The 21423-nt window shown below is 41.5% G+C and overlaps 1 protein-coding gene across 1 annotated transcript in view; it reads right to left on the reverse strand.

Moving 5' to 3' along the window:
* Positions 1–21423, reverse strand: part of reln (reelin) — a 610589-nt gene that overhangs the window by 43211 nt on the left and 545955 nt on the right. The window contains exons 58-59 of the mRNA XM_053678020.1: positions 4937–5010; positions 4352–4513 (exon numbers count right to left, since the gene is read on the reverse strand). Coding sequence (XP_053533995.1) covers positions 4352–4513; positions 4937–5010 — 236 coding nt within the window. The remainder of the gene's footprint in view (positions 1–4351; positions 4514–4936; positions 5011–21423) is intronic.

The following is a 21423-nucleotide window of genomic DNA, read 5'->3' on the forward strand; positions in this document are numbered from 1 at the left end:
CAAAGTTAGAGGATATTGCCCCACAGAGGCTCCATCAACAGGGGCGTGGCTGGCCGAAATGGCGGCCACGTAACCCTGATTGTAGAAGGAGCTCACCCCGTTGAGAAGTGTTCTTGTAGGAGCTCCAGGACTGTAGCTATTGCGCAGTTTACTGGGTCTACAGTGGATCCCTGCGGACGGGAATCCAAGGAGTGTCATCTCGTTGGGATATTATCTCTCAGAACCATGTTCAAGCTGGCCAAAAAGGTGCTACTAGCAGACTGTCTTGGCGAACTCTTGCTAGAGCTTATGGGAGCAGAGTGATGGGGGAGCAGCATACAGATGTGACCTCGGCCACATGTGTGGACTCCACCCCAAAAGTCTCCCAAGATCCAGCTTTATCTTGCTCTGTGTTGATAGGATTGACACTACGCATGTTGGGGATAGAAACACCCTTATCGTAGTAGAACCCTATAACTCCTAGAAAAGTTGTCCACTGCACCGGGGAAAGCATACTTTTCTGGGATTCAACCTGAGCCCCAAGCTCTTCATGTGGGCGAGAACAACATCTCGATGTTGAACCGCCAGCTCCCTGGATCGTGCTAGAATTAACCTGTCATCCAGGTAGTTTGGTACACAGATGCCCTGGAGTCCCAATGGAGCCAGAGTGACATCCATGCACTTTGTGAAGGTGCGAAGGGATAAAGCTAGCAATATACCTATGTGGAAATATAAACCTTTTAGATCTATCGCCACAAACCAGTTCTTGAACTGAATCTGTGGCACGATAAGTTTGAGCATCAGCCTCTGAACCTGTATGTCCGAAGAGTACGGTTAGATGATGCAGATCTAAAATTGGCTGCATACTCCCACTTTTTTGCGGAACAGGAAATAATGGCTGTAAACCTCCCTCCCTTCGGGAACGGGGTACATGTTCTATGGCCCCATTGTCCAAAAGGGAACTTGCTTCCTGCACTAACGTAGGGCTCTGGTCTGTGCTGACTGCTGTGGTGAGCACACCTGTGAACGGGGGGGGTCGAGCTATAACCTGGACCCGGTAACCCTTTCTATGGTAGACAGAACCCATGGAGACACATTTGACAGTAGTTTGCACGCTGCCTGATGGTCTTTTAGTGACGTTAACTATTCCACATTCTATTGGAGGGAAAGCATCAGATTTTCGTTGCCCTGTGACAGCTCGCTGACCAGAGAACACTAAAAACTTGGACACCGCCTTGGCTAGGGGAGGCCCTACAGTAGCACTGGGGGCTACCTGCCCTAACAACCTCACGTCCCCAGATACATCCCTCCACGGCCCCTCAGGACCACTCTTCTTTGCCTGCTTGGCCTTTATGACCATTCTCAGATCAGACCTAGTAGCAGACCGCGACTGTGGCCACCTGGTTCCTGTGGCTGTCTGCAGGGGTTGGCGGGCTGCCATACTCGCCTTCTGGGTCTCCCTCACACTAGTGCTGGCCCAGGCTCCACTCGTGGACGCCCGGGTGAGCTCGAGACAACAGGGAAGGAACTGGCTTTTTTTTTAATGCCGCCATATGTCGAGCTCACTCAGCAGGTCTGCTTGGTAGGCCTGCAACCCTTTCATTGTCTGCAGTGACCCACATGCAAGAGTACTACTACATAGGCTTGCCCACCAATGCCACGGTGGCCTTACATGGCTTGGATGCAAGCCGGCCCCCGTAATTACCTGCCATCGGTGGAGAGAGGTAGCTCTCAAGCGCCTCCTCCACCTTGAAAATAGCTAAATAGCCATGCCGTTCATTGCCACAATGGCCAAATAATCCAACATCGTGGGGTTATGAATATGGCTTATGCGTGGTTTTCCCCCAGAAGCCTGAGATTTTGCCATGCACTACTGGAAGACAGGGGAGTTTCTGCAGTGTGAGGGATTTACTTTCACTGGGTAATCACTTCAAGCAGCTCTTTATATGCTGCTCTCAGTTTTTAACACATCCTTCTAACTCCTCGGAGTCAGAGAGGAATTATTACTTTTTGGCTTTCCATAGCAGAAGGAGGAGACGCGGCATGAGCTCCAAACTCCAGCAGAGAGCCGAACCCAGAAGATAGAGCAAGAGATAGAGCAGCGCTTGTCTCCGGCTCCTCTTCCGGATCTATAAGAGATCCCCCGAACCTGAGACGGCTGGCTGCCTCGGCAGCGGCCGGCCCAGATCCGCGAGGCTCTGAAACCCAACTCGCTCCGGCTTCCATTTTTTTTTCGTGAAGAGCGTGAGTCGCGAGCCAAGCTGCTTAATGTAGGCGTTACCATGCGCAGCCTCTCGAGGCTGCCATCACATACTACACCGCCAAACACTTCACCCAGAAAGTGTGCACTTTTCCCCGTAATGAAACGGGAGCAAGCCATAACACACTTCTTGAATTCTTTCTCGCTCATTACTTACCTCTCTTTTCCTCTAAAAAAAGGATAGAAAAGTTAAAAGATTTTAAGAAAATATCGAGTAGAAATGAAGCGTTTTTGTCACACAAACAAAAAAAACAGACATGCAGTCTCGCTGAAGATAATAAGGCTGGTGACGTGGTTCACAGGTGCCATATATATATCATGCGACGCGCTTAATTGCCACGTCACCTGATCATGGCAGGCCTATAAGTACAGGCATGATTTTACACAAGCTTCAGATACTGGTCATGTGCACAAGGCGTTCCCATACTGTTATGCTAAATGCAACGTCAAAGTTCCCATTGAAAGGGAACAACTTTTGCTTTGCTTTTTAACTGGTTCTTGTCCCAACACCCCCGTTCGATAATTTCCTGGATTAAGCTCATTTTGGGCAATTGTTGAGAAATCTAATTTAGTATAGCAGGTCAATTTGGTCATAGAACATATAATTTAAGTTGTGTTATAAAAGAAAAATGGACATGTTATGTTACCATTATTGTGTTTTATAATGCAAAAAAAAATTTCTTACTGATGCAAACTATTTAGACCATTTGAGTAATTGGGTGCATGTGTATGTGTGTGTATAAGGGTTAAAATTAAATAAATAATGGCTCCATTATATTCAGTAAGAGTGACAGTCTAACAAGTCAGCAGTAATCATCCAATTCATTATCTCTAACATGCTAATCTATATTTTCATTTGCTTTACAAGGACACAGAAGAGTTTGAGGCAGGACTTGATAGGCAAGTGATGAAAATTGCCATCATCAGTGACTGGTCCACCCCAGGATCTGACCACAAGACAGCAACCATCGTAGTTGAGGGAACCAAAATCCTGGAAGGAATCAATATCCCAAGGTGTGATGGGCATAATATATGATCTGAATCTGAGCTATCGCAAGGAACTAAAATATACTTTTGACGTGTTTCAGAAGCTGTTCCTTGAACTTGATGGACTGAAAGCCAGTGCAAAAGTAATGAGTCTCAAGAACAGTATTTTCTGAAGATTCCACTTGTTTCAGAGCACTATCAGATTTTATTCAGATTTTGCAGTTTTGTATTTTTAAGTCCACTGAAGAGGCACCAAAACTGGTAGTGTAACAGAAGAGGGAATTTGTGGGGAAAAATAAATTAATTGTTGTTTGTTTTCAAAATGTAAATATTGCAGTTCAAAATAAAAAAAGTTAATTTTCTAACAATATTGTTGTTGTTGAATTCATTTAATAAGCGCTATAAAATTAACAAAAATATGAAAGCTATAAACTACTGAAGAATATCTAATTATAGCAAATTGATTTTTAAACGGTTGTCAACTTAAAAAAATTGTGTTCATAATTATGGTAATTAAGTACATAACACTTAAATTCCTTTTAAATAATGTGTAAAAAACTAGGTGGATCAACTTAATTTTATGAGTAATCAACTTAGGGATGTGTGTTTTTTCTACAAAATAATTGAAAATACATTTGATTGTAGAGGAAAAAGGTAATTCGTCTAACTCAGTATAGTTTGTTGGTTGAACTTAATTTCATTAGAAGTTAACTCAAAAAGATTTGATGCAGACTGTTGCGTTAATTTTTTTTTTGTTGAGCCAAAAGATTTGTTTTTAGAGTGTACCTAACAGGGTTTTAAACATCTTTAGGCAAACTGACTCAATTTACTGCCCTTACAGCATTTTGTTTAACTGCCTCCATATTGAATATGATCTTTGCGGAAAGCTAAGGAAAGGCATGTTATTTTTAAGTACATTCTTAAAGGAGAGATGTCAGAGTATATTATTATTAACACGTCATTTTGTTCAAAACGGTAATTCGCTTTGGATGGAATTCTTATGTTTTTTTCTGCTGTTTTCCAGAATTCAGCAACAGTGACATTCAGTGGGGTTTTCCATATGTCACACATATACAAACCGAATGTTTATCTCACAGAAATAACAACTGAAACAGTATTCCATACCCAGAAGAGACATGGTCATGTAGCTGCAAAGTAACTCTGGTCCATAATAAGCTGTTAACTACGCTGTAGATGCTGGATTCATGGAACTGGAAAGGGGAACACCCCACATTATTTGCCGAAGAGGGGAGGCATGCAGACTGCACCAAGTGCCAAAGGTCTGACCTGTAGAGAAAAGACATAAGCAAACTGATATAAGACAGTACATGAAGCACAGCTTATCTTAAAAGTTTATCAAAAAACAATGTGGGTATATTGGTCATCAATAATTATGCAATTCATAAAATAGACGTTTTCTGCAAAAATATTTTTGGCATGCTTCCCTGCTGAAAAAAAAGTATTCATAATAGTCCAATGCTAGTTGGTGCTGGTCTGTGCTGGTTAATCTGATCTGGTTGACTAGAAAACCATTCTTGTTAAAGGTGGTCTTGATGTCAATTGCCATAACAGACAACTATGCCTGCTCAGCGTCAGAAAGCATCATCCTTAACAAAAAATAATAAGTTTATCTCTCTCTTTCTTGGTCTCTCTATCTGAATCTCTAGTTTTCAATCAATTCTTCTATCTCTGTACCATTCTTTCACTCACCTGGCATCTTTTCTGTATTGTAGAAGCACTGGATGATGATCTTCACAGCTTTCTGCTTCACAACCTACCACAATCTGTAGCACAAAATGTATTTGACAATAATGGTGAGAAACAAATTTATTAATGGCCTATGTAAATAGATCAATAATACAATGACTAAACCAAGTTCAACTACAATGTCTGGTAGTATTAAAAGACTAGTGTCTCAAGTTATATTTGGACTCTGCTGAACTTTTTAGTGGATAGGCCTACATTAAGGCTAAATATTAAACTTTTCATATGTAGAACCTCAGAGTGAGCCAGGCAGAGCTGGGTGTCCAAATCTGAGTGGCAGAACAATAACAGAATTCCATGAGAGGCCCCAAATCCACACTGCAGGATCATCTGGGCAGTAAAATCAGAGATCCTGTCAAGATGGTACCAGCAAGTTTGAGCTAAAGATGAGAATTTGCAGAGGTGGACTTAAACCAATGGTCCCATAGGAAAACTATGCTTGGGAAAGCAACACTAAATTCATAATTCATCCCCTAGGATCAGGAATCTCCTGGACCCCAGTGTTGACTAACATCCAAATGAGGATGATGAAGCTCACTCATACTTTTTCTCACTTGTAAAACACACCATTGCATTAAAACCTGTGATTTAAGACAAAGGGGGAGAGCTAGAGCAGGCTTCCCTTGGAATGAGACAGTAGGGAAAACTGTACAGAGACTAGTTTTCCCTCTTGACACGTATGAGATCACTATACAATGCCTACTATGGCTGCAGGCTCTGAACAATCTTGTTATGAGTTGTAATCACATTATCTATATCTATAACCAATAAAGTGCTTATTCTGCTTTTAATAATTAAATATTCATGCTATTATGACTAACAAGTTAATAATATAACAAAATATATCATGCTTACAATACAGTGCTGTGAAAATGTATTTGCCTCATCCTGATTTCTTTTGGTTTTGTGTATATCTCATAATAAATTGTTTTAGATCTTCAAATGAAATACAACATACAACAAAGGCAACTTGTGTAAACACACTATACAGTTATTTTTTATTTTTTTTTATTGAAACAAAAAAGTTATCCAACACCTATCACCCTTGTGAAAAACTAATTGCCCCCATGAACGTTAAATCTGGTTGTGCCACCTTTAGCAGCAATAACTGCAACTACACACTTCTGCTAACAGGAAATCAGTTTTTCACAGTGCCGTGTTGGAATTTTGGCCCATTATTCTTTGCAGAAGTACTTTACTTCAGCCACATTGGAGGGTTTACGAGCATGAACTGCCCATTTAAAGTTTTGCCACAGCATCTAAATTAATTCAAGTCAGGACTTTTACTAGGCCACTCCATAACCTAAATTTAGCTTTTTTGAGCTATTCAGAGGTGGACTTAGTCCTATGCTTTGGATCATTTTCTTGTTGCATAATACAGTTGTGCTTGAGTTTCAACTTACATACTGAGGACCAGACATTCTCCTTTATGATTTTTTGGAAGAGAGCAGAATTCATGTTTCCCTCAATTATTGAAAGTTACCCAGGCCCTGAAGCAGCAAAGCATCCCCACACCATCACACTTCCACCAAAATGCTTGACCATAGGTATGATATTCTTTTTGTGGAATTCTGTGATTGTTTTATGTCAGAGGTAATGGGATCCCTGTCTTCCAAACAGTTCCACTTTTGACTCATCAATCCACAGAACACTCTCCCAAAAGGTTTGAGGCTCATCAAGGTGTGTTCTGGCAAAATTCAGATGAGCCTTGATGTTCATCTGGGTTATCAGTGGTTTTCGCCTCACCACTCTTCCAGAGATGCCATTTTTGGCCAGTGTCTTCCTGATAGTGAAGTCATGAACAGTGACCTTCATTGATCCAAGAGAGGCCTGTAGTTCCTTTGATGTTGTACTGGGTTCTTTTGTGACTTCCTGGATGAGTAGTTTCTGTGCTTGTGGAAGAATATTTGAAGGTCGGCCACTCAGTTCACTACTGTGCTTAGTTTTTCTTTCCATTTGGAGAAAATGGCTCTCACTGTGGTTTTTAGGAGTCCCAGAGACTTTGAAATAGCTTTGTAACCCTTCCCAGACTGATTGTCATAATGTGTTACTGGATAAGACCCTTTAACCAACTTCATGCTGTAGAAAATGATCTATTTAAGTGTTGATTTGATTGGACAGGGCTGGCAATAATCAGGCCTGGTTGCGTCTAGTCCAGCGGAACACCATTATGAATGCAGTTTCATAGATTTGGGGAATTAGTAACTACGGGATCAAGTACATTTTCACACAGGGACAGTTGGTATTGGATAACCTTTTTGCTTTAATAAATAACATTGGCAGTGGTGGCTTGATGGTCAAGGCTCCGGATTACTGATTGGAAGGTCGGAGGGTCAAGCCCCAGGTTAAACCTAACCTTCTCCAGGGGCGCTATATCATGGCTGACCCCGCACTCTGACCCCAGCTTCCTAACATGCTGGGATATGCAAAAAGAAGAATTTCACTGTGCTGTAATGTATATGTGACTAATAAAAGACTTATTATCATCATTTAAAAAACATATTTTGCATTTACTCAGGTTGCCTTTGTTTTAATTTCTGAAACAATTTAGTATGAAATATACACAAAACAGAAGATATCAGGCAAATCCTTTTTCACAGCACTGTATACGACTTGGTTTTTGCATTTCCAGATTACTGGTGTATGGTAGAATTTAGTAACTTGCATTATATTCTCATTGTAAAAAATAAAGACAAAAATTATACTTAGAAAGAGTGAGAAGTGCATGAACATCTGAACAATGAGCAGTATGTTGATTGATGTGAGGGGAGGCTAATGCAGTTACACCCCAAACAAAATATTATGTCTGTTTGATTACAACCTCGTTGGGGTTTGGTCAAACAGAAAGTGTTAAAAACCCATGACACCAGATAATGGACAGATGTCCTGATATTTTCCTTTAGAATTTGTTTGTATAATTCAGATTTCATTGTTCCATCAATGATGGCAAGCTGTCCTGGCCCAGATGCAGCAAAACAGGCCCAAATCATGATACTACCACCAGCATGTTTCACAGATGGTACAAGGTTGCTGGAATGAATTGTTTTCCTTTCGCCAAACATAAGGCTTCTCATTAAACCCAAAAATTCTAGTTAGGTTTCTTCCATTGTAGGATCTCAGAGCAAACCAGGCAGCAAAGATGTAAACAGGAAGAGATCAAATTGAGCCACATTCCACTTAGACAACCTTCACCATACCATTCAAACCATAAGTCAAAGACCCTGTCTAGATTGGTACTACCTAGTCTGGGTGTGGATGAACAAACACATGATTGACTGAACCTAATGGTTTTTGTCAGAGGGGCCATCTGGGCAGGAAGATATAACAAAGCTAGAATTCAACCCCCTAGGATGGGACAAGTAGGTTGAGAAACAAACCCTATCCTGGACCACAGCATATAGATTCTATGTTCATTTAAAATCATAAAGGACACAGAATCTGGGAACACCTTTTTCTGACCTAATTTCTTTATCCTACCTACTTCAACCTAGATTAACTACATGCCTTCTTAATGGTAAGTCAAACAAAGCACCAAGACCAGATGGCTGGACCAAGGCCAGACTCATCATGACCCTTTGTTAACCCACACAGAAAAACAGAGAGGGGGAGGCACCCCCTCCTTTATTGAATCAGCTCTTCACACCACCCCAATGGCAGAGGACATTTGATTTCTGTTGCATGAAGTCTACTTCAATGTATCATGCTTTTATACAAGGTTTATAACTCAAGATTTGTAATCATCATGCTGCTGTGCATCTGTATTCAAACCACATGCCTGGCAAATTGAGTATTATTATTATTACCTGTAAACTACCTGTAACCCATGTCCATAATTCGAAATTGTATTCATTATATTTTAATAATGTATATATTTACTAGTGTAATAGTGCCTAGGCTAACTGTTAAGCTTTGTAAACCATATAACCCATATATGTAATCCAAAATGTTGCTATTAGGCTTTTATTATCTTGTATTTAGGCCAATATATCTGGCAAGATAGTCATTATATCCAAATACGTCATGTTTGGTATCTGTGTGTTAGTGGTAGCATTTCCAGAATGCTAGCAAACTACAGATTTTAATAACTCACTACATAATTCCATTTATTCCACAAGGGTAAAGATTAACTTCAAATAAGAGTAAGCACGGATCCAAGAGATATTATGCAAATTAGTTGGAGGGGAAAACCGAACTATTCACCAGTCATTCGAAAAGACCACTTCTGGGTGGTTGGAACCCTTAGAGGGCTGGACTAACCAGAAAGGGTTAAAATCCAACAACACCAAAGAAGTTATCAGATCTCATATTCACCGAAGAAAACAACATCGAACACAGGGACACAGTTGGTGGAGAGCATCCAGAGCCAAAAAGTTCTCCCCAGTCGTAATCTGCAGAGAGATCACGTCTGTTCGGAGACCCAGCCGAGAGCTGGCGCCAGCTCTTCAAACCTCCCACCTATCAGACTCCATTCTGTTCTTCATTCCAATTGTCTTCCGAGATGCCACTCAAATGCCGAACAGACCACTGACGAATACCCATCACAGGAATACCTTCAACACGACAATGTAATGAGGGAATTCCTATTTGGAACAACAATTCAACAGGCAAGCTCCAGACTCTAGCTAAACTGATGCATATAATATTAAGTTTCTACTAGCACCATCTCTACTTTCTGTGAAGGCTGAAAAAGGCCTATCTCCGAACTCCCATCCTGAAAACATTCTACAGAGGAACTATTGAGAGCATCTTGAGCAGCTGCATCACTGTTTGGTTCGGAAATTGCACCATAGCGGATCAGAAGACCCTCCAGCGAATACTGAGGACAGCTGAGAAGAGCATTGAGGTCTCTCTATTCTTCATCATAGATATTTACACCACACGCTGCATCCACAAAGCCACCAGCATTGTGGATGACCCCACACACCCCTCTCACAAACTGTTCACCCTCCTGCCATCTGGAAAAATGTACCGAAGCATTTAGGTCCTCACAGAGAGACTGTGTAACAACTTCTTCCCCCAAGCCATCAGACTCCTCAATACTCAGAGACTGGACCGACACACACACACACACACACACACACACACACACACACACACACACACACACACACACACACACACACACACACTGAACTGAACACCATCCCACTCCCATTGCAATTTACACATTACTGCATTGACTCTATTGCATTTTTGTTGCTATTGTATTTATAAAAATATACAATATTATATAAAAGTATACCAAATAAAAAATATACTGGTTAATTTTCCCTACACCATCAACAAAACATTTTTCAAATAGCCTTTTGGCTTGTCCATGTGATTGAGAGCATTGACTTTCTCCTTACAATCCTACCATGCACACCATGGTTGTTCAGTGTTCTCCTGATGGTGGACTCATCAACATTAACATTAGCCAATGTGAGAGAAGCCTGTAGTTGCTTAGAAGTTACCCTGGGTTCCTTTGTGACCTCGTGGACTATTACACGTCTTGCTCTTGGAGTGATCTTCAGTTGTCGACCACTCCTTGGGAGGGTAACAAGGGTCTTGAATTTCCTCCATTTGTACACAATCTGTCTGCCTGTGGATTGATGGAGTCCAAACTCTTTAGGGATGGTTTTATAACCTTTTCCAGCCTGATAAGCATCAAGAACACTTTTAATAAGCTTGTGCTCACAAGGTAATGTCTTAAATTGCCCATCTTGTCACTGTGCTAATAGAGACTGTTTTCACAATATTATTCTCAGTCACCAATTGAAGTAATTGAATTAATAACTAAATTAGAATTAGTAGCTAAACCCATATCTGTTATGAAGTGAACTAGACACAGATGATGACAATGAACCCAACAGCAGAATATTTTTTGATAAAGTTTTCTTTATTAGAATTTTCAAAATAAGCATAATAACACCAACAGAACAAGTAAAACAAACCCCGTACCCCCCACCCCCCCACCCCCACCCAGTACCAGATATAGGACATACATATTGCATATTATAAAGCCAGACCACCATAGAAAAGAAGAGAGCAATGGAAATAAAGCTAGACCGGTACATTTCCTGCAGAAAATGTGAGTGGTGCGCGCCGTGGCAAAACTGGGATGGGGCGCCAATACTTTCGAGAGCCGGACCGAAAGGGCACCAGCACTGTTAGAGCTGGCCATGTAGTGCACCAATACGTTTTACAGCCGACCGTCAAGGGCACCAGTACTTTTGAGAGCTGGCCGTGCGGGGTGCCAATACTTTTGAGAGCCGGCCAGATAGGGTGCCAATACTTCTTAGACCCGAACACATCGTGTGCCAATACATTTTAGAGCCAAATGTGAATGGAGGCAATACTTTTAGAGGTTTCTGTTCAGAGGGCCAATACTTTCGAAACTCAGTGCAAGTCTATGGGAAATATTCTGACTTTGATCTTCTGTAGCGGTAATTCTGGCATTCAGATCGGTTATAAAAGTCATAGCACACCTCTCCTCAATAAGCCGATCGATTTGACAATTATAACAAGTATGCCGAATAACAATAGAAGTGCTTTTTAAACACCACTAATTATAATAACTATGCAGAATAACAATAGTAGTGCTTTTCAAGCACCATTATCTCCGACAAACGGTGCGGGACTCCGCCAAATGGTGCGGGACTAGTTACACACTAAAAAATAGTGGAAGAAGAATAATTATTACATTTATAATAAGTATGCCGAATAACAATAGTAGTGCTTTCAAGCACCATGAATTATAACAATAAGCATACACAAGAACAATAGTAGTGCTTTTCAAGCGCCACTAATTATAATTAAAATAAGTATGCCGAATAACAATAGTAGTGCTTTTCAAACACCACTAATAAGTATGCTCTAAAAGAACAGTGCTGGTGAAGACCAAAAAACGGTACAGGACTAGTGGAAGAAGAAAAAAAGTGGAAGAAGAAGAATGATTATAACTAGACCAGTAAATTTCCTGAAGAAAATGTGAGTGGTGCTTGACGTGGCGCCAATACTTTCGAGAGCCAGTGGTGAAAGGTGCCAATACTTTCGAGAGCCAGACAGATAGGGTGCCAGCACTTCTGACAGTCAAACAGATCGGGTGCCAATACATTTTAGAGCCGAATGTGTACGGAGGCAAAACTTTTAGAGCTTTCTCTTTAGAGGGCCAATACTTTCAAAACTCAATGCAAGTCTATGGGAAATTTTCCGACTTTGAGCTACCGTAGTGGGAATTCCAGCATTCCGATAACTTAGAAAAGTCCTAGCACACCTCTCCTCAATAAGACGATCGATTTGACACCTCACCCGTTGATCTCTGACAAACGGTGCGGGACTAGGTAGGCACCGAAAAAAAAAGTGGAAGAAGAAAATTAACTAGACAGGTACATTTCCTGAAGAAAATGTGAGGGGTGCTTGCCATGGCGAAACAGGGAAGGGGCGCCGACGGACAGGTTGCTAGAGGGTTTTAGCATGATGCTCGCATGTTTTAGCATGATGCTAGCATGTTTTAGCACTTGTTAGCATGATGCTAGCATGTGTTAGAATCATGCTAGCATGTTTTAGCATCATGCTAACATGTTTTAACATGAGTTAACATCATGCTAGCACATGTTAGCATCATGCTAGCGCATTTTAGCATCATGCTAACATCTCTTTGCATCATGCTGGCATGTTTTAACATGTGTTAGCATCATGCTAGCATGTTTAGCATCATGATAGTATGTTTTAGCATGTTTTAGCATCATGCTAGCATGTTTTAGCATCATGCTAGCAATTCCCCGACGGACTGACAGTTGCTGCACAAGAATCTAAAATCGCTCCTCCCACGACTGCCGCGGTGGGGCTGAAGAGACAGCCCCGCTATAACACCATCAATGTTTTGGACTGTCGGACAGCACATGGGGGCAGGGTGGAGCCGCCGACACACCCTCAGCTGATGAATGGTACGCAGCACGGGAAAATTCCACCATCCAGCAGACGAGAGAAGAGTATAAAAGGGTGTTCTTCCATTCGAAAGGGGAAAGACCTCTCACAAGAGATGTGCGCGTGGTTTCATGTCAGTTATCAGTGTTGTCGGCATTCCGTGTGCTTTACTAATCAGCATTGTGTGTATCTTGTTTTTCTTTCAGACGACTCAGACCCAAGTGAAGGTTCCGCTCCCTGGCTGTAAATGCGGCGTTGCTTGACGGCTGAGAGGAACCCCCGTCTCTCAGAAAAGCCCCGGCACGACTCCAGCAACCCCGCGAACAACTGAACCCTCACCCCACGATTTCACGCCCGCACGCAAGCACACACTCTCACACACATACACACTCGCACTCTCTCACTCACACCCTACAGACCGTCTTAAATAAAGATCTCCCTCGGCAACACTAAAACGGCCTCCCATGTGTCTGTGCTCCACCCACCGCTGGCTAGTTTCCCTACAATTATAATATTTATAGGTATGCCGAATAACAAAAGTAGTGCTTTTCAAGCACCACTAATAATTATAATAAGTATGCTGAATAACAATAGTTGTGCTTTTAAAGCAATAGTAATAAGTATGCCAAATAACAATAGTATTGCTTTTCAAGCACTACTAATTATAATTATAATAAGTATGCACAATAACAATAGTAGTGCTTTTCAAGCACAACTAATAATAATAGTAATAATAATAATAATAATAATAATAATAATAATAATAATAAATATGCACAAGAACAATAGTAGTGCTTTTCCAGCACCACTAATAAGTATGCACAATAACAATAGTAGTGCTTTTCAAGTACCACTATTTATAATTACAAGAAGTATGCCGAAGAACAATAGTAGTGCTTTTAATGGTTACATAACAATACTGTCAGCATCCATGTCTTCAACAAAGATCAGAAAAGGTTGCCAGATTCTGTAAAATTTCTTAGTCGCTCCCCTGACAGTGTATCAAATCTATTCCAATTTAAGATGGCACATGACTTCCCTGACCCATTGACTATACATCGGTGGAACAGGATCTTTCCATTTAAACAATATTAATCTCCTGGCCAGGAGAGTGCAGAAGGACATCATGCTGATTTCACACCATCTAAAAGGGGTATTCTCTGGGGTCACCCCAAACAGCGCAATAAGAGGGGACGGCTTTATCACTCTTCCCAATATCTTAATGGAAGTCTCAAATATAGATTGCCAAAATGTGTACAGCTTTGGGCATGTCCAAAACATATGCAACAGAGTAGACTGGAGCCTGTCTGCATCGATCAGATGTGGGATCTATGTCGGAATTGATCTTAGAAAGTCTAGCTTTGGACCAATTTTAAATTGGACAACTGCATGTCTGAGACATATGGAGGAGAAAATCCCTTGGATTACTTTGCACCAATTATCATCAGAAATTTATTCACCTAAGTCTGTCTCCCATATATTCTTTTATAAGCCATTTATAAGTCATACATAACCGTTGGCCAGTTTACATTTAAAAATTGCATCCAACAGAGAATTGGAAGGGCAAAATGGGAAGGTGTCTGAATTTAAGGCTACAAAGTTTCTAAGCTACAATTATTATAAAAATGTGATCTGGATCTGGGAATGTCATATTTCTGCATTAGCTGCTTGAATGAGACAAATACACCATCAACATAGCGATCAGAAAGTAAAACAGCCCCCTTTCTAGACCAAGGATCGAAAGTCTTATCCATCAAAGATGGAATAAACAGATGATTATTTGCAATTGCCCCTGTGAGTGACAGGTCCCTAACAGAGAAATATCTTCTAAACTGATTCCAAATTTTGATTGAGTGTACAACAAATGGATTAGAGGTAAAGCTAGACAGAGGTTGTGCGAATGGTAATTTAGCGCACAGTAGGGCCACTAGAGAGGTGGACGCCCCTTCCATAATTGTCCATCCAGGGGCTGTAGCACTTTCCCTCATACAGTACAGCAGCGATCTTATATTAGCTGCCCAGTAGTAGTACATGTGTCACGAATCGGAGGTTGAGCCAGAAGCAGGTGCAGATAGTGACTTTATTTGAAGCAACATACCGAGAGACTAAGACAACTTGACTAAACACTGTGGCATGAAACAAACACTGAGACATAAACAACATGAATCTACGACTACTTGGCCGAATACTGTGGCAAAACTAACCATAAACAAACGAGATCAAGAAACATGGAACACAGGGGTCTAAGACAACGAAAGACAAGCTAATGGTGCAGACAAGGACTATATATACACGAGTGCTCATTAACCAAAACATGAATCAGGTGCAGGTGGTCATGTGACATGTAGTGCAGTGCAGTGGCTGATGGGAAGTAGAGTCCAGAGTTTCCTGATACGTGACAACATGAAGTTTGGGAGTGCTATCCTTCCCTTCGCTCGAGGTCTCTGTAATATATGCCTTTTGATCCGTGGTGGCTTTTTGTTCCAGATTAAGGCTGATATCTGAGTATTCAGTTTTGAAAAAAAGGATTTTGTAAGAAACACTGGGAGACACTGGAAAGCATATAAACATTTAGGCAGCACATTCATCTTTATAGTACTGATTCTGCCCCCCAGGGAGAGAGGCAGGGGGTCCCACAACTAAATATCTTGCTTCGGATTAGATAAAAGGGGCTGATAGTTAGCTAGGTATAGATCTTTATAGCTGTGTGTAATCCACACCCCGAAATACTTGAATTTCTTTGGACTAATTTTAAAAGAGAATGAGTCTAGGGGTACCTGACCTGCCCCCTCACCAACAGGCATCAATTCACTTTTCTGAATATTGACCTTATAGCCTGATATTCTGTTAAAAACTTTGAATAAGACCATTAGTTTAGGGAAACTCAGAAGGGGCTGTGAAATGAATAATAGCATATTGTCCGCATATAGAGAAACTTTATGCTCTATCCCCACACGCTGGATCCCCCTGATGTCAGCATTCTGTCTTAGCGCCACGGCAAGTGGTTCCATTACAATGGCAAATAGCAGTGGCGACAGAGGACATCCCTGTCTTGTACCCCACTGGAGCTCGAAGTAGGTGGACAGATTATTATTAGTACGAACAGCAGTCCTTGGAGATGTATATAAAAGTTTGACCCATGATATGAACCTGGGACCAAATCCAAACCTCTCCAGCACGCTGAAAAGATAGCCCCACTCCACCTTTTCAAATGCCTTTTCAGCGTCAAGTGAGAGCACTACTTCTGGGGCACCAGGTGGAGAGGGGCTATAGAGGATCTTGAAAAGGCGTCCGATGTTGAAAAAGGAGTAAGGAGATAACTGCTTTACGCATAGTAGATGGTAGGGCTTTCAAGGAGAGCGACTCCTTGAAAACTGACAGTAACAAAGGGAAGAGTTGTCTTGAAAACTTTTTACGGATAGCTGATGCTATCTCTTTGACCGAGAGGTCCTCCTCCAGCCCTGCGGCCTCCCTTGGATCTAAGGACGGAATATGCAGGGTGTCAAAAAAGTCTTCCAATACAGAAGGGTCTACATATGGGCTGGAGCTGTATAGTGACATATAAAAAGTTTGAAAACTGGAGTTATATTTAAGACTATCTGTACATTTTGAGCCCTGCTCATCATATGTTTCAGAGATGGTCTGATTAGCAGTTCTCTGTCTCAGCTGGTGAGCAAGAATCCGTCAAGCCTTTTCCCCATGCTCATAAGACCCATATCGTGATTTGGAGAGAAGATACTCAGCCTGTTTGTTGATAAAAGGTCAAACTCTGTCTGCAGTGACAAATGTTTTTCATAGAATCTGCAGAAGGTAGTTGGCTATGTGCCCTATCTAACTTAAGAATCTCTTCCGCCAGTTCTTTAAGTCGAGCAGTGCTCACTTTCCTCTGGTGATAACAGTATGAGATGACCTGACCTCATAAATACGCCTTCCCAAATAGTCAAGGAAGGCATTCCAGGTGTTTGATTAATATCTAAAAACAACGGTAGGCGGGGAAAAAAATAGTGAAAAACATAGAATCATCCCAGTTTGGTGCATAAACATTGGCCAAGATGACCAGAAATGTATAAATTTGCCCTACAACAATAAAATAGCACCCAGCGGGGTCAGCTTCCACACTTGTCATCGTAAATGGTGTATTTCTATCAATTAATATAGCTGCCCCCCTAGCCTTCGAATGGAAATTAGAATGAAATATCTGTCCTGACCACTCCCTTTTTAGTCTAGAATGGTCTGTTGTCTGTAGATGTGTTTCCTGAAGAAATTAAATATTTATATTAAGCTGTTTCAGATGTGTAAATACCTTTTCTCGCTTTAAAGGATGATTAAGTGCCTTGACATTCCAGCTCACGAAGTTAACCATACTACCATCCGACCCTCTGGGAATATTGATGTCAATCATAATGGGAGAAAAAAGGCTGTATATCTGAGCCCTACAGGGAACCTAGAATGATAGCAGATGGGCCATAAAGCAGATGTGCCAAAAAGCAGATGTCTGGAAAGTTAAGCACAATAGACGACAATATCTGGTACACCCTCCCCATAACCCTGCCCCCATCCCACCCCCTTCAGCACCTACAGGAACAGGGTGTACCCTTCCCTTCCAAAACAAATCCGCACATTTAGTGCTTATGTGGAGGAACTCTATAGAGCCTACTGCTCAAGCTCCCACCAAACCCCTGGTATGAAAAGTAAATTCAAAAAAGTGCATCCTATCACGGTGTGGTATCATACACCTTGTCATAACCAAACAAAATATTTCTTGAAAGCAAAAAAGAAAAGAAAAAAAAGGGACGACTGGCAGCAGCACATGAACCAATAATATGGATCAGGATGGTTACAAACAAAATTCACTTCAGAAATAACCTACTGCATAAGAAATATGGCCTGGAAAATTCACATCCACTAGCCCAGACAGAAGATGAATAAAACCATGACGTTCAGGTAAATTCTGTACAACCCAAGTTAAGTCCAAGACTGTACCAGGGCCTTATAGCCCTATAAATGAAAAACAACAACTGCATGTCTACACATTATTGCATAAAAATAAATAAATAAATACATTTAAAAAAGGATCAATTAAGGCTAGGAACTCTTCCCCTGCAAGCCTGTATATAACAAAAATAAGACAGCGGTTTTGATCATAGTCCTTATTACAGTAAAAGTCTGTTCAAACAGTTATCATCCAGTCAGAGTTCAGAGACGATGAATTAGCCAGGGCAATGTTACGCCCGGCTCAGTACCTCAACGCAATCCTGGTAGTAACGGAGTTTGGTTATGATGGCGCGTGGTTTCCCCATCCTTCCTCACAGGACTCAGACTTCTGTGAGAGCGGTCCACAAGCACATCTCTATCCAGCTGCAGCGCTTCTCTCAGTAGTTTTGAGACCGATATTGTTGAGCTTGATCAACGTTCACTTCCGCTACCCCCAGGATCCTGATGTTACATCTCCTCAGTTTCCCTCCATGTCCTCACACTTATTTCTGAGTCCAGTCACCTTTACTGCCAGGTCATTCACTGTAGTCTGTAAAACTGCCACATTGTCCGACCAGGTCGTTAGCCCACCTTCCATCTCTTTAATTGTAGCTTTCATCTGGTCGATTTCGGAGTGAATTGCAGCCTCATTGTTCTTTATTTCTGCTTTCAATGCTTGCAACTCGTTCTTAAGAAAGACGAAATCTTCAGTAAATGCCCTTTTCAGCTCAGTTTTTATCACTGCTGCAATGTCGGCCCTTAGTGAATGCAGGATATCCGTCTTCAGGGTTTCAGCGTCCATCTCTTGAATGTTTGGCCGAGGCGGGGGCTCCAGGCCTGGGGAGGCAGTAGAACACGTGGACGAGGCGGTGTTGGGCCTAGATTTGGTTGACTCGGCGAATTTATATTTCGGCAAATTTGCCGCCATCTACACGCATACATATGTGCATTTAACTTAAAGAATCTGTTCGAAGCAGGGTTTACCAGTATTTAGTTATGAAAAGCACTTATTAACTTAAAATAAAACAGAAGTTCGACAGAAACTCAAACCAAACCCAACCTACTCCATTGCCTGCTCGACATCGCCCCAACAGCGGGAAAGTTTATTGAGGCAGCGATAACAGAATGAATGAATGAAATGATGACGGAGAGGGAACAAAGCTGAGCTACAAACTCAATGTTGGGTGAGTAACAGAGAAAATCCACAGGCAGTTGAGGACAATAATATCCAGATAATCCACAGAAAGAGAAGTAATGGAGAGATAAAATGCACAGGCAAATGATGAAGATAGTAAATCCACATGGAATGCGATAGATGACAGAAACGATACTTCAGGAAGTGGTGCGGACTGTACATTGAATTGGAGCCCGGTGTTGGTGTGACAGTCAGAAAAAAGGAGCCCAGTGTAAGTGTGAAAGTATCACGTTATAATTCCCTAGAAATTCCTTTATTACACCCCTTTCAGCTAAACCTACGGGTTTCCCTTACACATGGTTGCAATGAATTTTGAAAAGGTTGTGATTGCAGGGCTCCATGTCTAACACCTCTTTTTGCATATTTTCATCCATGTTCAGTGATTAGTGTCAAGTACTAAATATACAGTATAATATAATAATATTTAATATCGAATAAAAAATATTTCTATAAATATTTCATGACATGCTGTGGTTACACTGACCAGAGAGAGCAAACATACCATAGATACCTTGCCTGGCAGTCCAGGACCCCCTCTTAGATGGAGCCAAGCCTTAAAAGGAGGTTTCTGTCATGGTTTGCGCCAAATACGGAGCAGGACTAAAATTCCCATCAGCCTCTGCATCTCTCCTGATCATGAGAGTCATATCACATGACTGTTTGCACCTGATTCATGTTTTGGTTTAATGAGCACAAGCATTTAAGTCACGTTTGCATAGCACACTTTGTCTAGAGTCTGTTGTGAGTAGTGTCGTTATATGTTGTTTTATCCATACCATGCTTGTGTGTATTTCAAGCTTGTCTAGTTTATGTTTTTGTTATGTAGGACTAGTCTTTGTTCATGCATCTTTCACTTTAAATAAAATACTCTGAACTTGCCTCCATCTCCAACCATTCCATGACAAAATCACAGCCAATTTGTTTTAGATGTCTCAAGAAAGATCACTTGAGTAAAAACTGCAAAAAGCAAATGTAATGTAAAGAGTGTTTAGAATTCATATGATGATTCTGCACATTCACTCAAGCAAAATGAAAAATACAAAAATGGAAGAAATATTGTTTGTATGTGTGGATGGGTGATGAACAAGCATTCATGGTGCAAGCTGATATCCTATGTAAAAACATGCTGCTTAGGGCAGTCTCTCTCAGTGTGGAAAGAGGAATTTCACTAAGAGTGCTGTGTTGTGTGGGCCAGTGATAACATGGTGATGGACAATCCCTTAAAGATGGATGGCAACGCAGATAGTTACATTCCATGCTCTTTGGCTCAGTTTTTGTCCTGTGATGTCCACAGCTTTTTCCTGTAATGTTCCTTCCTCTGCCATGCCTTTAGTTTACATTGAAACCAGCTTCTTTGTCTTATATATATTCAAAAAGGTCAGGATTTCCATTAACCTACAATAATCACTGAAAGATGGCATAAGCATGAAAGTATTAAACATTGTACATCCCTAAATACTGTACAACATATATTCGATTGTACAGACTTTCAGAGGACAAAACAAGAATCAGATAGCAAAAAAGCAGAAACAAGATTGAGATAGGGTACACAAACCTAGAAAAGTTTAAAATTGTCACTCACTTACTGTGAAACCTTGTGTGTGTGTGTGTGTGTGTGTGTGTGTGTGTGTGTGTGTGTGTGTGTGTGTGTGTGTGTGTGTGTGTGTGTGTGTGTGTGTGTGTGTGTGTGTGTGTGTTTGGGTCCAAGTGTTTGTAATCAGGCTACCTTGACTGTGAGAGTGACTGACTGTTTTTACATGCACATCAATATTCTGATATTAATCAGAATTTGGCAATATTCTAATTAGTATTCAGTCATGTAAATGCTGTAGTCCGATTGCCCAATTCAGATTAAGGCAATATTCTAATTCCCACCCTGGAATGTACCAGTTTTAATCTGAAATGTGTTACATGTTGTCACGACGGACCGATAGCCAGCGCACAAGAAATCAAAATCGCTCCATCCCCGACTGCTGCGCTGGCACTGAAGAGATGGCCCCGCTGCAATGTTGTGGACAAGTAGGAAGCACGTGGCGGTGGGGTGGAGTCACCGACACACCCCCGGCCGATGACTGGTGCACCACACGGGAGAATTCCACCATCCAGCGGACGAGGGGAGAGTATAAAGCTCGACGGAGAGATTCCTCTCACATGACAAGTGCGCGTGACTTCCTGCCAGCTCTTAGCATTGGTGTCACTAAGCGTGTTGTCTAATCGGCATTGTGTGTGTTTGTTTCTCCCTTGCAGAAGACTCGGACCCGAACGAAGCCTCCGCTCCCTAGCTGCACATGTGGCGCTGCCTGACCTCCGAGAAGAGCCTCAATTCTTCCGGAAAGCATCGATGCGATGCCGGAAA

The sequence above is a fragment of the Ictalurus punctatus genome, chromosome 4 (genome assembly GCF_001660625.3).
Source record: "Ictalurus punctatus breed USDA103 chromosome 4, Coco_2.0, whole genome shotgun sequence".
Classification (NCBI taxonomy): domain Eukaryota; kingdom Metazoa; phylum Chordata; class Actinopteri; order Siluriformes; family Ictaluridae; genus Ictalurus; species Ictalurus punctatus.